A 13,215-nucleotide genomic window follows, 5' to 3' on the forward strand; every position below is an offset into this window, starting at 1 on the left:
AGAGAGAGTGTTCAATGTGATGCTCGCTCTACCACTAAACAACGATCTTTGAGCCAAGATAATTTTGGGAAACCCAGCCTTGTTCATCATTCATTTCTTTTTCTACTATAGCTTCTTAATGATTATTTAAAAGCTGACACGGAAGTAGTAGAATAATTGAATATATGTATCTCTAACCAAATTGGTTTTATATCAGTGGAAGCACTGACATTTTTGAACGGTAGCACGAATGCTAACGATACACGGTGTCACGTCCGTACGGTCGTCTTTAATGTTTGCAGATGAATTCTGCTGCTCTCTCTCCCTCTCTTTCTCTCTCTGTCATCCAGTTCTGAGCAAGTCCGTATCAGAAAGCAGGGAGATGTCTTAACTTTCGGCCGTGTCGGAGCGTGGGCCGGCAGAAGCGTTTGGAATGGAGTGAGAGCAGAGCTGTGGGTGTGCAATGAAGCAGTGGAGCTGCAGAGCCCTCGTCCCGCTCTGAGGGGGGCTCAGGCTGGAACAGGCGGGGGGCGCCGGGCGCTGATCAAACGGCATCTCCCCGGGGGGAACGGCTAATGCTTTCACAGGGCGAAACACAAACACGCTGCCATGACACCCCCGTCCCTCTGAACAGCCCTCAGAGGGCGAGCGACAGCGGGGATAAAACAGGACACGCTTAACACAGAGGGTTCCTTACAAAATCAACATGACAGCATTTAAACAAGCTGAATACACAGCAGCGCCGCAGATTTGATCTGCCGTAACCCGCTCCGGAGGTGGGCAAGGACGAATCCGTTTACAGCTACACATTTTTATCCTTTAATTTGATGAATGGTTATGTTTCGAGATACGTTGCGTGTGACGGCATAATTGTGTGAGCACGGTGGATGCTGCATTAGCAGAAAAGGAGAATTTAATGCTCAACATTAAAGGCATAAAAATGTGCCATTTGTGGCAGGGTAACCACTGACTACTGAAGTCATCAGCTCCGCATTTCACAGAATTCATTCAGGAACAATTAGTGGGCCCTTGACTTTTACCAGAGCGCCGACCACCAACCAGAAGAAAATAAATGTCTCCTATCAGCGCATCCTCATAAACCAGCGCTCCATTAAGCTTTTTATGAGAATCAGAAAGACAGATTCTGGGAGCCAGACTCGCCATGAAGGTGCCAGAATCCAGAGCCTTCGCTGCAGGGCCTTGAAAGCTAGCTCTCTGGGCCATGCAGGGATGAAATCCAACTCAGGGCGGCATCCCGTAACCCTCAGCCAGCTGTTGCATCACCCAGTTTGTTATAAGGCCTGATATATTCAGGCCGTCTTTGACAATCTCAAGACTGCAACATGCTGCCGGATGGAGGGCCAAATTGCTCTTTTTGCCAACTAGTCTGTAACAAATACCTCAAATCAGAGCCAGACTTGCGACTTAAATGGGTGGAGGAGAAAAGGAGAGAGACAGAGAGAGGAGAGAGAGGAGAGGAGAGAGAGAGAGAGAGAGAGAGAGAGAGAGAGAGATTTTCCACGTGGACTGTAATAGGCCAACGGCTAATGGCTGGTATCAATGATGAGTTCTGAGGCTCGAGACGCGACAAGCTAAGCTGAGCTGACAGGACTTCATGAGCAACAGTGAACGATGGACATGCGACCTCTCGGCATGCTCGGGGCCAGCTGGTGTCGCCACGCTCTTTCACTCTGTCACAGGGGCTGCCCACTGGAGCCCATTCAGAGCTTATCACTCTTCTCAGGTCAGCATTCCCTCCTGCCTTCTCCTGTTTTTTAATTTTTACTCCCCAAAGTGTGGATTTATAAACCAAAAATAAATCATACATCATTTTTACATGACAATTTATCCCTTAGAATTAAACAGGCTGTTTTTGTGCCTTTAAGACTGATTTTCGTAAACAAGCTCTGTTCCGATTGGAAAATGCACACAAACTATTAAGATAGGATTGAAATCCTAAGGCACATGGGTAAAAATACTTCTGGATGCTTTGGAAGGCTGTAATGATCTAATTGCTTCCCGACAGCCATGAACAGCACAACATTTAATCGTTTCCACTTCAATAGCTACAGACAGGAACAACACTCCGTGTCACAGGAACGGGCGGGGTTAACCTGCTCTAGGCTGAATGGTTGGTCATGTAAATGTGCTGGTGTGACATCACAACCATGGTGAATTAAAAAAGGGGCTGTTTTTGCTGCTGCGTTTCCATACATGGACTGAGCAGTCAAAGGTACATTCTGAAAATTTTGTGTTTATATAACACATCAAACTATTTTATCGGAAATAAAAGCGAGAAACATTCTGTTTTCACATGATATGTGAAATGATTGCTATTCTATGTTCTCCTGCAGTGCTGAGCAACACATCATGCCTGAAAACATGGGAAACATACAAATTAGGCAGAGGGCAAACTTTCTGTCTCTGATGGTATCTCATAAATGGATCTATGTAAATTTCTGTTGATGCCAGGAGTTATTCAGTGAGCATGATTAAATTCCACTTTGCAGGAGTTGATTCTGAATGCAATGTTTGTTTTTTCTTTACCATTTTACTGAACTGTAAAGACGCAGCATGGATTTGCTGCTCATTTCTGTCTGTCAGTGTGGCAGTGTGGTATATAACTTAATAATTCTATTTTATGTTCCAGCACTGAGTGACATTGCGGCGCTTGTGACATTTTTTTTCCGGCTACAGTTATTATCATTGCCTTTGTCTCACGTCAGTAGTGCTCTGCAGGGGGTGAGAGATGCTACGTCCCAGGTGGCACCTAACACACGACGGATGACTGCTATATTCGGCGCACTGAGGCTTAAGGCCAAAGCACCACTAGTTTTCAGCATGCATTAGATAACCGAACCAAATTTAGCACAAGTGAATGTTGATTTTCTTTCATTTCCCTTTCACCTTTAATGAGCACTTTTACTTGCTCCTCAAACCTGAAGGCTTATTTTAGGGGGCTTTGAGGCAGGTGCAGCATGTATTTACCCTATTTTAGAATTTTTACTTACACACATTTAGCATAATGACATTCGACATTTGGATATTAAATGAGTCCACTAAAGAAATGCACATGAAAATGTGGACACTGTCCATTGGAATGTTTAAAGTCTCTGCTCCTACCACATTCCAGGGCAATTAGTTACTAACGTTATTGCACGATGGCTACCAAAATGATCATTACTGACTATAAATAAACAAAACAACAATTAATACTGGCCTTTAATTAAAGTTCAATTGTTTGGGGATAATCGCAAACACTAGACAGCTTTTTAGCAACTTACACATTCTGAACGAAGTGATATGTTCATAAGCTGAATGGGCAAAAATACATTTTTGTGTAAAGTAAATGAAAGATCTGCTTTAGACGGCACCTTTTCTGACAAGCCAATACCCCAAATGTGGACGCTTTGTGGCACAGTAAGCTAATAATCACATAACATATTTATAAATAGCAAATGACAAACAAACAAGGGAAAACTCAAATTTGATTTGCACACAATTTTTTCTACATTATATAGGGGGCCCATCTGTTGCTGCACAATGTATTAGTCCACACTCTGTCCTCGCTGTTAATCAGACATTATATGGGTGGTGGTCCATTCTCAGCACAGCAATGGCACTAACATGGTAATGTGGTGCTGGTACAAGTGTATCAGAACAAATGTCCAGCCAAGAGCGGCTCTGTGGTCAGAAACTGACCCCTCATGATGGGCTAGTGGATGTCTAACACAAATTTGGCATAAACAGATGGCATATAGTCTCTAACTAAACACCAGGGAGGGAGGATTAATGTTGTGATTAAAGAACTAAATTCTAATTATAAAAAGTAGGACAGTGCAATTTGTTACATAAGCATTTATTTCCTAAAGAGCCCATATTATGGAAATTTTTTGGGTTTTTTTTAGTAAAAGAGTTTGATGTGATATGTAAACATTGCTAAAGTCTCAAAACGTACCATCACTCCTCAAACAATACAGTTAAAATATGGAAACTAAGCTGCATTTAAAAAGTCCATTTTGAGATCACTCTTTTTGCGATTTCATGCATCCACCTATTTAGCCAATGACGGTTTAGCCCTGCCTACTCACACTGAAGTTATAAAAGGTGTTTCAGCCCAGATTTTGAACAGGCCCGTATTTCACATTTCTGTATTTCGAACAGTTCTAATTTTGTCCCTCAAAAGCTGTCGTATCTGAAAGAGCGAGTCCTCAGCGATTAGACGTTCATTCACTTAAGCCGGTGATTGTGTAAAACATCTAAAATGGCTCTACAGACCATGACGAGCTGGCGCGCCCCTGCCAGCATGTATGCGTGTTTAGCTTTGGGCAACTATTTTACTGTTAGCAAGCTGTTTTAACATCTCCAGCTAATCTAGCATTTCGGTTATAGTTATTTTACCTACCCACTCTCTGTAGACATTAGCTGATGTTACTGAACTCTAAAAGCTGTGAAGAAATTTTTCCACAAAGCATTTATATCCTTTATTTAGTTTGGACTCCCACATTGTTGTGTGTTCGGTTCTCCAACAGTTCCTCCAATTTCAATCTTGGCAACTATGACAAAGATAAAGTGACCTGCGACAGCGAGGCGTGTTTTCTGAACAGCCTAAATGTCTACGCTGTGTAATTAATTTAAACGAAAAAAAGAAAATATGTTGGTGTTTTGATCACAGTTAAGCTAGCCACCTTTCATCAAAACAACTTAAACTAGCTGCACTTAAATTGTGAATGTACTGAAAAGGCTCCGAATCTATTTTCTTATGCCTTCTGCGAGTGCTATGGCACTAGAAGCACGTTTTTCCCTTGTAAGTAGTTTAATAACACACTCAGAACCGTGAGGAACGAGCAAGCTACTTCGCACGTAAAAGCAATCTGAAATAGTAGCATAATCACAACGGTATAAAATGGTAATTTTACATACGCCGACCAGCCATAGTTATTTTACCTACCCACTCTCTGTAGACATTAGCTGATGTTACTGAACTCTAAAAGCTGTGAAGAAATTTTTCCATAAAGCATTTATATCCTTTATTTAGTTTGGACTCCCACATTGTTGTGTGTTCGGTTCTCCAACAGTTCCTCCAATTTCAATCTTGGCAACTATGACAAAGATAAAGTGACACCTTTCTGTAGTGAGCAGAAATTATACGAACGCCTGTATTTCTGAGGATAGTAATTGTACGTAAGGTAATAGCGAAACCCGTTTTACCCAGCGTTTACACCTTTCCGTTTCTTGTAAAAAGGGTCTATGAGGCGGCCTGTTTAATTCCAAGGAATAATAAGAGGTCAGAAAATGGTTATGTTAAAAAATGAATTATGATTGTTTATAGTACATAACACAATATACATGTCATATATGGGCATGAAGAAAAACAGCAAACTACAAAAAATGTAGCATATGGGCCCTTTTAGTTGATGATACGGCTGTATTATGAGTGAGTTATAATTGACTGAGCTTCCTCCACTTTCTAAGTTTTGGACCTCTCTTATTTCTGTCCTTGTACTGTAATTGTATTTGCTCTCTGAGACCAGTAAGCTGTGCAGCACACATGTAACTCCTGATTACGGCTTCACCTAATCAAGACGTTTTAACATTTCTCAGCAAGATAGCGCGATTTGGGTGTTGTACTTTTTCCTTTCTTTCCTCTTTAAATGAACTGCCAGGATCGAACGCATCGATACGCGCTGACTGATACGCATTGACATATTGTTACACCTCTACTGCAGGCGTGCACAGTCAGCACAGCGCTGAATGTGATGCATTGTTCTCAGTTAATTGTAATGAGGTTCTCCACTGAGGAGTGCCATGGGAAATGGTTTTCTAAATTAGTGGAATGTCTTGTTGTATATCATTTTACAACTGTTTTCTGCTGCCCACTACCGCACAGAATAACACAACAACCTCCTTCACTTTCGCAGACGGTGAACACACCGTATCAGTCCCGAAACCCTGCATAAGTAAATCCAACACAATATTTCACATGCTGCACTGAGATTAGATTCCCATGCAAATACCGCAGCATAATCACAAAAAAACATGGCATTAATATTTATAACTGTCTGATGTTGCAGGATAGATACGCGCTCACTAGAGGGCAAACAGCAACGATGTGGAATTTTCACAACCAACTGACCAAGCCTGTGAACCTTAAACATGCGTTGGGATCAGAGCTGATCTAAGCATTCAGGCATATATGATTCCAGTCCTTTGTTTTTATGCGCTCTATTTACTCCCGTTGTAGACGTACCATAAACGGACATTATCCACAACCTGCGACAGCGAGGCGTGTTTTCTGAACAGCCTAAATGTCTACACTGTGTAATTAATTTAAATGAAAAAAAGAAAATATGTTGGTGTTTTGATCACAGTTAAGCTAGCCACCTTTCATCAAAACAACTTAAACTAGCTGCACTTAAATTGTGAATGTACTGAAAAGGCTTCGAATCTATTTTCTTATGCCTTCTGTGAGTGCTATGGCACTAGAAGCACGTTTTTCCCTTGTAAGTAGTTTAATAACACACTCAGAACCGTGAGGAATGAGCAAGCTACTTCGCACGTAAAAGCAATCTGAAATAGTAGCATAATCACAACGGTATAAAATGGTAATTTTACATACGCCGACCAGCCATAACATTAAAACCACCTCCTTGCTTCTACACTAACTGTCCATCAGCTCTACTTACCATATAGGAGCATTTTGTAGTGTGAAACAGATGGACTACAGTCTGTAACTGCAGAACTACAAAGTGCTCCTATATGGTCAGTGAAGCTGATAAAATAGACACTGGGTGTAGAAACAAGGAGGTGATTTTACTATTAAGACTGATCGACGCAAGTAGGCTGATAAATTGAAATATTGATTTTGCAGTATTTTAAACTAACTGGTTGCCAAATCATTAAGTCAGTCAATCAAACTGGATCATAAGACAATTTTAAAAGACACTATTCAATTTTTAAATAAAGAAAGCCAAAAAAACAACATGTATCAGTTCAAAGCGTCACATCATTCACATACTCCAAATGAAGTGGTTTTACGGTACGGTAGCTGGCAGCCTACCATTACCTCATCTAAATTCTGTGGCTGTATTATCTATAAAGACAGATATATTAGATCGGACTCAATATTGGCCGACACTTCATTTAAAGCACTCGGATCAGATTGGGGGCAAAAAGATTGGATCGGGACATCTCTAGCAGCGATGGGCATTTCAGTCTAATTTGATTTTCGTATGTATAATGCATTGTAAAAAAACATGCCCCCCCTCGCCTCCCCCCATCCCTAAATGTGGGACAGGGTGTTTCTATCGCACTGTATCTCATTTTCAGCAAAACAAAGCTTGTGAGGGTAGGGCAAAGTCAAAATCACCTTTGCGAGCTTACAAGCGTGTACACTTTCGTCTTTGTTTATTTATCTTTGAATGATGGCATGTCTATTTAGCACCGACCAATCCCAGGCACTGTTGCAGAGTGTCTTCATCCGCAAAGCTCACCCAGCTGCCATGTGTGCAACGTGTGAAATGAAGCCACCACACAGTTGTACATTTTCACCATAATTACAGCATATATAATTACAGGAAAATGTCGTCTCTGCAGTAAGTTTACTGAGGCCTTACGGTTACCGTACGCCGTAGGTGATTGGCACGCAGCACCCAAACATGTGAAACAATTGGTTTTAATGACAGTGCACACACCGCCACCGACATTCAGCATCAACACACACTACCAGTCAGCAACTTCCAGCAGGGCTCACACTGAGCACCACTCGTTATTAATAGACTCAACTACGCACAGAACCAGACCACAAAAGCCAGAGTAGGAGGCTTGAAATTCACACAATGGCTGTATTTACATGCAAAGATTTTTGTCAATCTGATTGAATACATTCCGATTAAGACTGATTATATATGTGTTTATATGCTCACTCTACTCAAACGCACACTACAAGTAATCCGAACCAAAATTGCATGCATGTGTAGAGAACCACTTAGTTTAGACGTTACCATGAAAACCAGCATCACGTGAGTCCAGTCAGAGTGAGATGAGCAGCAGTGAGCAGCGCTGGAGTTTTTAATTACTTTAAAATGATGTCAGACTCAGGAAAACATCCTTCACATGTCCTTATTAAAGAAGGCCGAGAGGAAGACGTCGTGTTCTGAGACACATAAGCTGGACGTCCGTCCCACCGCCGTCTTTTAAAGATCAGAGCAGAAACTTCGTCTCCTCTGCAGACCAGTTTCTGCTCCGCCATGTTGAACGGTATAAACTTTCTCTATGACGCGACGAACATGATCAGAATGGACTTAAACTTTCTGATAGGGAATGTAATCAGACACAGATGTTTACACGGATATTATTCTCCTATTTAACAGATTATTTACAGGATTACCCAACTCGTTCGATTAGATAGAAACTGTATTCAGAATGGCCTTAAATGGACTAGCCTATTCCCGATTAAGGTGCTTACATGGATTCCAACTGAGCTATCAGTGGGATTATTACGGATTATTAGGTTGCATCTAGTCTTTAAGACAAACCGACAAATGTTAATCATCTTTTATATCAATACATGTTACTAGCCCAGTCATATTGTAACATTCTTGTACCTTTAGCTTGAAAACAGGAAGTCTGCAAAGAGCTTGAGCTTTTTTTGGCACTTTTCTTTGATGATTCCTATGTGGTATAGCTGTGCTTTGTATTATCTGCTGCACAGAGCTGCCTCAGTTTGACAACTATGACAATATCTACAGAAGATATGGGCATCAGTGTCTTTTCTCTCTCTTTAACCACACTACACTGTTCGAAACAAAGGTTCTGTGCAGGTACATTTTTTGTTCATCAAGCTACAAACAATGTAAATGTGCCCTCAAAGGTACAACAGTGGTTTTAAGGTCCAATTTTGTACCTTAAATAAGTTTTTCCAGGTGAAAATTTCACAACCTAATGTTTTAAAACAGAACAATAAAAAGCCTGGAGACGAGACGGGGTGCGTGGTGTCAATACAACTTAAATATAATTTCAATGGATTATGGTACAGTTATGTTCCCTGACTAAAGGTACTGAGAGGCACCTTTGAGGGTACCACACCAGTGACGGCTCCGTTCCCTTTTTTCTGAGAGTGTATGCAGAACTGACAAAGTCTTTTTTTCAGAAAAGTATTCTGAATCCCAGCCACAGGATCATCTCGGTGTGCTCTCTACCGCGTGACCAATTAGCAGCTGCTCAAAACCACCAACTAAGAGCATGGTGTAATCACAGTGACCTGAAGTGAAGTGAATAAAATAGAACCCTCATTATTTCTTACGTCTTCCCAGCCACTCCCGGGTGTGTAGGAGATGACATCCAGAAAGGGATTGGCCAGGTATCCGTCACTATTGAAGGAGTAATCCCTCCCACCCAGGGTGATGTTACTGAAGTATCTGCAAATGAGAGGCAGAGGGAAGAAAAGAAATGAGAAGGAGAGAAGTGGTGGGAGACGTCAGCACATATCCTAAACTGGTAGCATAATCGAAAAGGTGACATTTCCTATTTTCTGTAATCGCTTCAATTCATCTTTTCATGTCAAATCCTACATGTGTCAGTATTTCGGTTTTCCAGCTGATCTGGAGATGCAACCAGCCAGACAGAGCTTTCGGAAGCTGTGGGCTCCATAACTGCCCTTTCGCTGTTATCTGTATTTGCAAAAAATCCTTTCCATGCATCAGTAACTCATCAGAGTACAGAGGGAGGAAGTGAACTCGAGTCACCTTTTCTCATCTTAAGCTTTATTTAAACTGCTTTTCCCATCTTGTTTCTCTTCAGTGAGCGCTGGCTCATTTAGAGCTCTGCTGTTTCTCCCCTTTCCACCTCTGTGACCTGCTTAAACGTCAGGGTGTGCTGGTCTCTCTTAGGGAGAGAGGAGAGGACGTACGGGGCCCGGAGGTATGCTGCGTTCACTCTAATTACTGGATATGCCATACAGGGTAAACTCATTTATTATAAATGCAACAAAACGTATAAAAGTGAATGCTAAAACGTAACCTCGAGCTAAACCAGATGATCTTTGAACACAGCGCCTGGAGATGCAGGCGAAGCAAGTGATTTGCCTGGTAGGGGAAAGTTCACCCACTTAACACAGCCTCGCTGTTTTCATTTACAGTACGCCTTCACATGCTGCAGTGTTCCAGACCATTTATAAGAGAGAGATTACAGTTAAGACAAGACTGATTTGCTTTAACCCCTTAAACCGCAAGCTTATTATTCAGCTATTAATCTTAAGGCTTATTAAGGCTTCCATTAAATATTTAATAACTTCTGTGATATGTTCTGTAGTTATGACAGTGAGGAACTGAAGTGTGGACCCGAATACAAAGCCCTAGGGGTTAAATGGATGATTCAGCCAAAAATGCCATCCTGGCCAACTATGAATGGAAGTTTTCAGGGCATGAATCCCAGCGGTTAGCATGGCTTTTGTGCCACGCCAGCTTCCATTCATTGTTAACCACATTAGCATTCTTGGCTGAACTATCCCTTTAAGAGATACACCTTCCTGCTCTAAGCGCAGCTTTTCAGCCGCGATTATCGGTGTTTGGGGAAGAGCCAGTGTCGGCTCCAGGATGCTCCCGCTGCCGTGCTTTCTAGAACTCGCTAAGGCTGGCTTTGCACCGTGAAACTTTAACGCAACATTGGTTGCTTGAAACCTGCATGAAACTAATATTCACTTGCACTGCACGTAAACGCAAAACTCGGTTGCTATTCAGGGTCACACTTTATTTGGACGGTCCCCTATAGATGATCTACTGACACTTAAATCATTAACAAACTTTCTGGTAATACTTGATTATCAACAACATTAAGGTTAGGATTAGGTTTAGGAGTAGGTGTAGGTTTTGCCTTGAGGTTATAGTCAGGGTTAGGGACGGATTTAATAGAATCTTTCACATGCAACTTCAAGTTCTGTTGCATTTAACAGATATTTAGTTGAATGTTAGTTAAAGACAGACTGAGCCTCTACAAAGCATTTACAGTAGACCGTCCTAATAAAGTGTTACCACATTCACTTAACAGCAATCATTTCAGTTTTCCAACAGCCAATCAAAATGCAGATAATGTACCACATGATCACATCAAATAATATCATTTTGACTGACTTCAATCGATATGCTGTGGACAAGAAAATAAATGTGGTGAATGGCCTGTTGAACAGTTCAAGCGAATTTGGTTTGTCAATCAAAACTATCATGCAAAGCTTAATGTAACTTAATGTTACTTATTTGCAGTCAGCTGAACAACCAGCTAACGTTAATAATGACATCCATTTCTATTGTATATATACAGTCGTATGCGAGGTTGAACAGCCCTGGTCACTACAGGGAATACATTTAAACGTGGCATTTTTATGCAATTTTTAGTGCACAATTACTATTTATTTGCTTAAAGTTGAGTTTAGCATTATGGAAAAATAAAACATAAAATATGAAAAAAAAAAAAAAATTTTTCCAAGCTGTTAAATTCTGCAAATAAACAGTAATTGGCATTTAAATGTCCAGAAGTTTGTTCCCGGCAGAGAATCAACAAAATACGTAATTTCACCAGGGGTGCCCAAACTTTTGCATACATGTATGAAGAAACAGTATTGGAGCTGTAACAGAGACAGCTGGAAAAATTAAAGAAATATATAAATAACATAAATTAACATAGATAGGTTTTTATATAGCCAGAGTTACAGGACAAAAAACATTAGCAGCTAATTTAGCTGTGGACTTCTGCTGTTGGAGTAACTGAATGTGTTGCAGGAGATTTGGATTATTTTTAAAATGTTTAACGTAACTGTCAAATCACATGGTGAGAAAGCTTCTCCATGTAAAACCAGTCTTACTTCATTCTCCCGCGAATCTTCTGCGTCCTGTTGCCGTCTGTCTGACAGTTGGTGACAAAGTGCGGCCCACCCGTGGCCCCATAGTCCTTGCGCAGTGCCACAGCCCCGTGAGTGAGGACGGAGACTCCACGTGCGATACGGCGGCGCGGCTCATCCCTCCAGCCCTGCGGCCGCACGGCGAACAGCCGATTAGGCAGCCCAGTCAGGCCCAGCTCGGACAGAGCCGGGCCCACCACAAACCAAATGTGAGAGGCTCCTGCCTGACCTGCGGCCCACGCAGCATGGAACACCTGCTCAGCCTCCTCCTGTGAGCAGTACAGCAGGCGCACCTGGGGGAGAGAGACAGAGACAGTGTTAGGAGAGACAGAGAGAGAGAGTTAGGAGAGAGCGAGTTAGGGGACAGAGAGTTAGCAGAGAGAGAGTTAGGGGACACAGAGAGAAAGTTAGGAGAGTAAGGAAAGAGAGAAAGAGAGAGGGAGAGTTAAGGGAGAGAGTTAGTAGAGAGAGAAACAGAGAAAGCGAGTTAGGAGAGAGAGAGTTAGAGACACAGTTAGCAGAAAGAGAAAGGGAGAGTTAGGAGAGAGAATGAGGAGAGAGAGTTAGGGGACAGAGAGTTAGCAGAGAGAGAGTTATGGGAAAGAGAGAGAGGGAGAGAGAGAGAGAGAGAGACAGGGAGTTAGGGGACACAGAGAGAAAGTTAGGAGAGTTAGGAAAGAGAAAGAGAGAGTTAGGAGAGAGAGAGTTAGAGAGACAGCAGAAAGAGAGAGGGAGAGTTAGGAGAGAGAATGAGGGAGAGTGAGAGAGAGAGAGAGAGAGAGAGAGACAGGGAGAGTTAGAGAGAGAGATAGGGAGGGAAAGTTTAGAGGGAAAGAGAGTTAGGAGAGAGAGAAAGGAGAGAGAGTGAGAGCAAGGGAGAGGCAAAAAGGCAGAGAGGTCACTGAAAACAGACAGACAGAAAATATAGAGAAGAAGAGATGATGTAAGGGGGACAGAAAGATACAACAGGACAGAAGGGGAAATGTGGAGAGATTTAGGAAGAGAGGAGACCCAAAAATCAGACAGTACAAGAGGAAGAGGAGACAACATTTGCATACGTGTCTCATAAATCTGAAGGAGACGAATAATTATACTCATAAAAGGTGGCGGCACATGCCTGGGGAGAAAGCTGGTGAGAGAGAAAGGTGGAAGGAGGGGAGGCAGAATGAGCCCAGTGGGGAATGAGAGACCGGCAGAGCGAGTGGAAGAGGGAAACGGGGAGTGCAGAATGAGGCGAGAGAGAGGGACTGAGGATTTGGACTATTTATCCTTTATTGAGATTAGAGCTATAGGGCCTAAGAGAAATAGCCACGCACAGTTCCCCACGAAGAAAGGGTGAGGGG

At 42.1% G+C, this 13,215-nt stretch overlaps 1 protein-coding gene across 1 annotated transcript in view; it reads right to left on the reverse strand.

Annotated features, from left to right (window-relative positions):
- The window catches only part of LOC118814685 (glutamate receptor ionotropic, NMDA 2D), a 97,325-nt gene that overhangs the window by 52,655 nt on the left and 31,455 nt on the right, over positions 1-13,215 (reverse strand). The window contains 2 exon segments of the mRNA XM_036580408.1: positions 9,284-9,398; positions 11,837-12,165. Of these exon segments, the coding sequence (XP_036436301.1) occupies positions 9,284-9,398; positions 11,837-12,165 (444 nt within the window).

This window comes from Colossoma macropomum, unplaced genomic scaffold (assembly GCF_904425465.1).
Source record: "Colossoma macropomum unplaced genomic scaffold, Colossoma_macropomum, whole genome shotgun sequence".
Taxonomy (NCBI): Eukaryota; Metazoa; Chordata; class Actinopteri; order Characiformes; family Serrasalmidae; genus Colossoma; species Colossoma macropomum.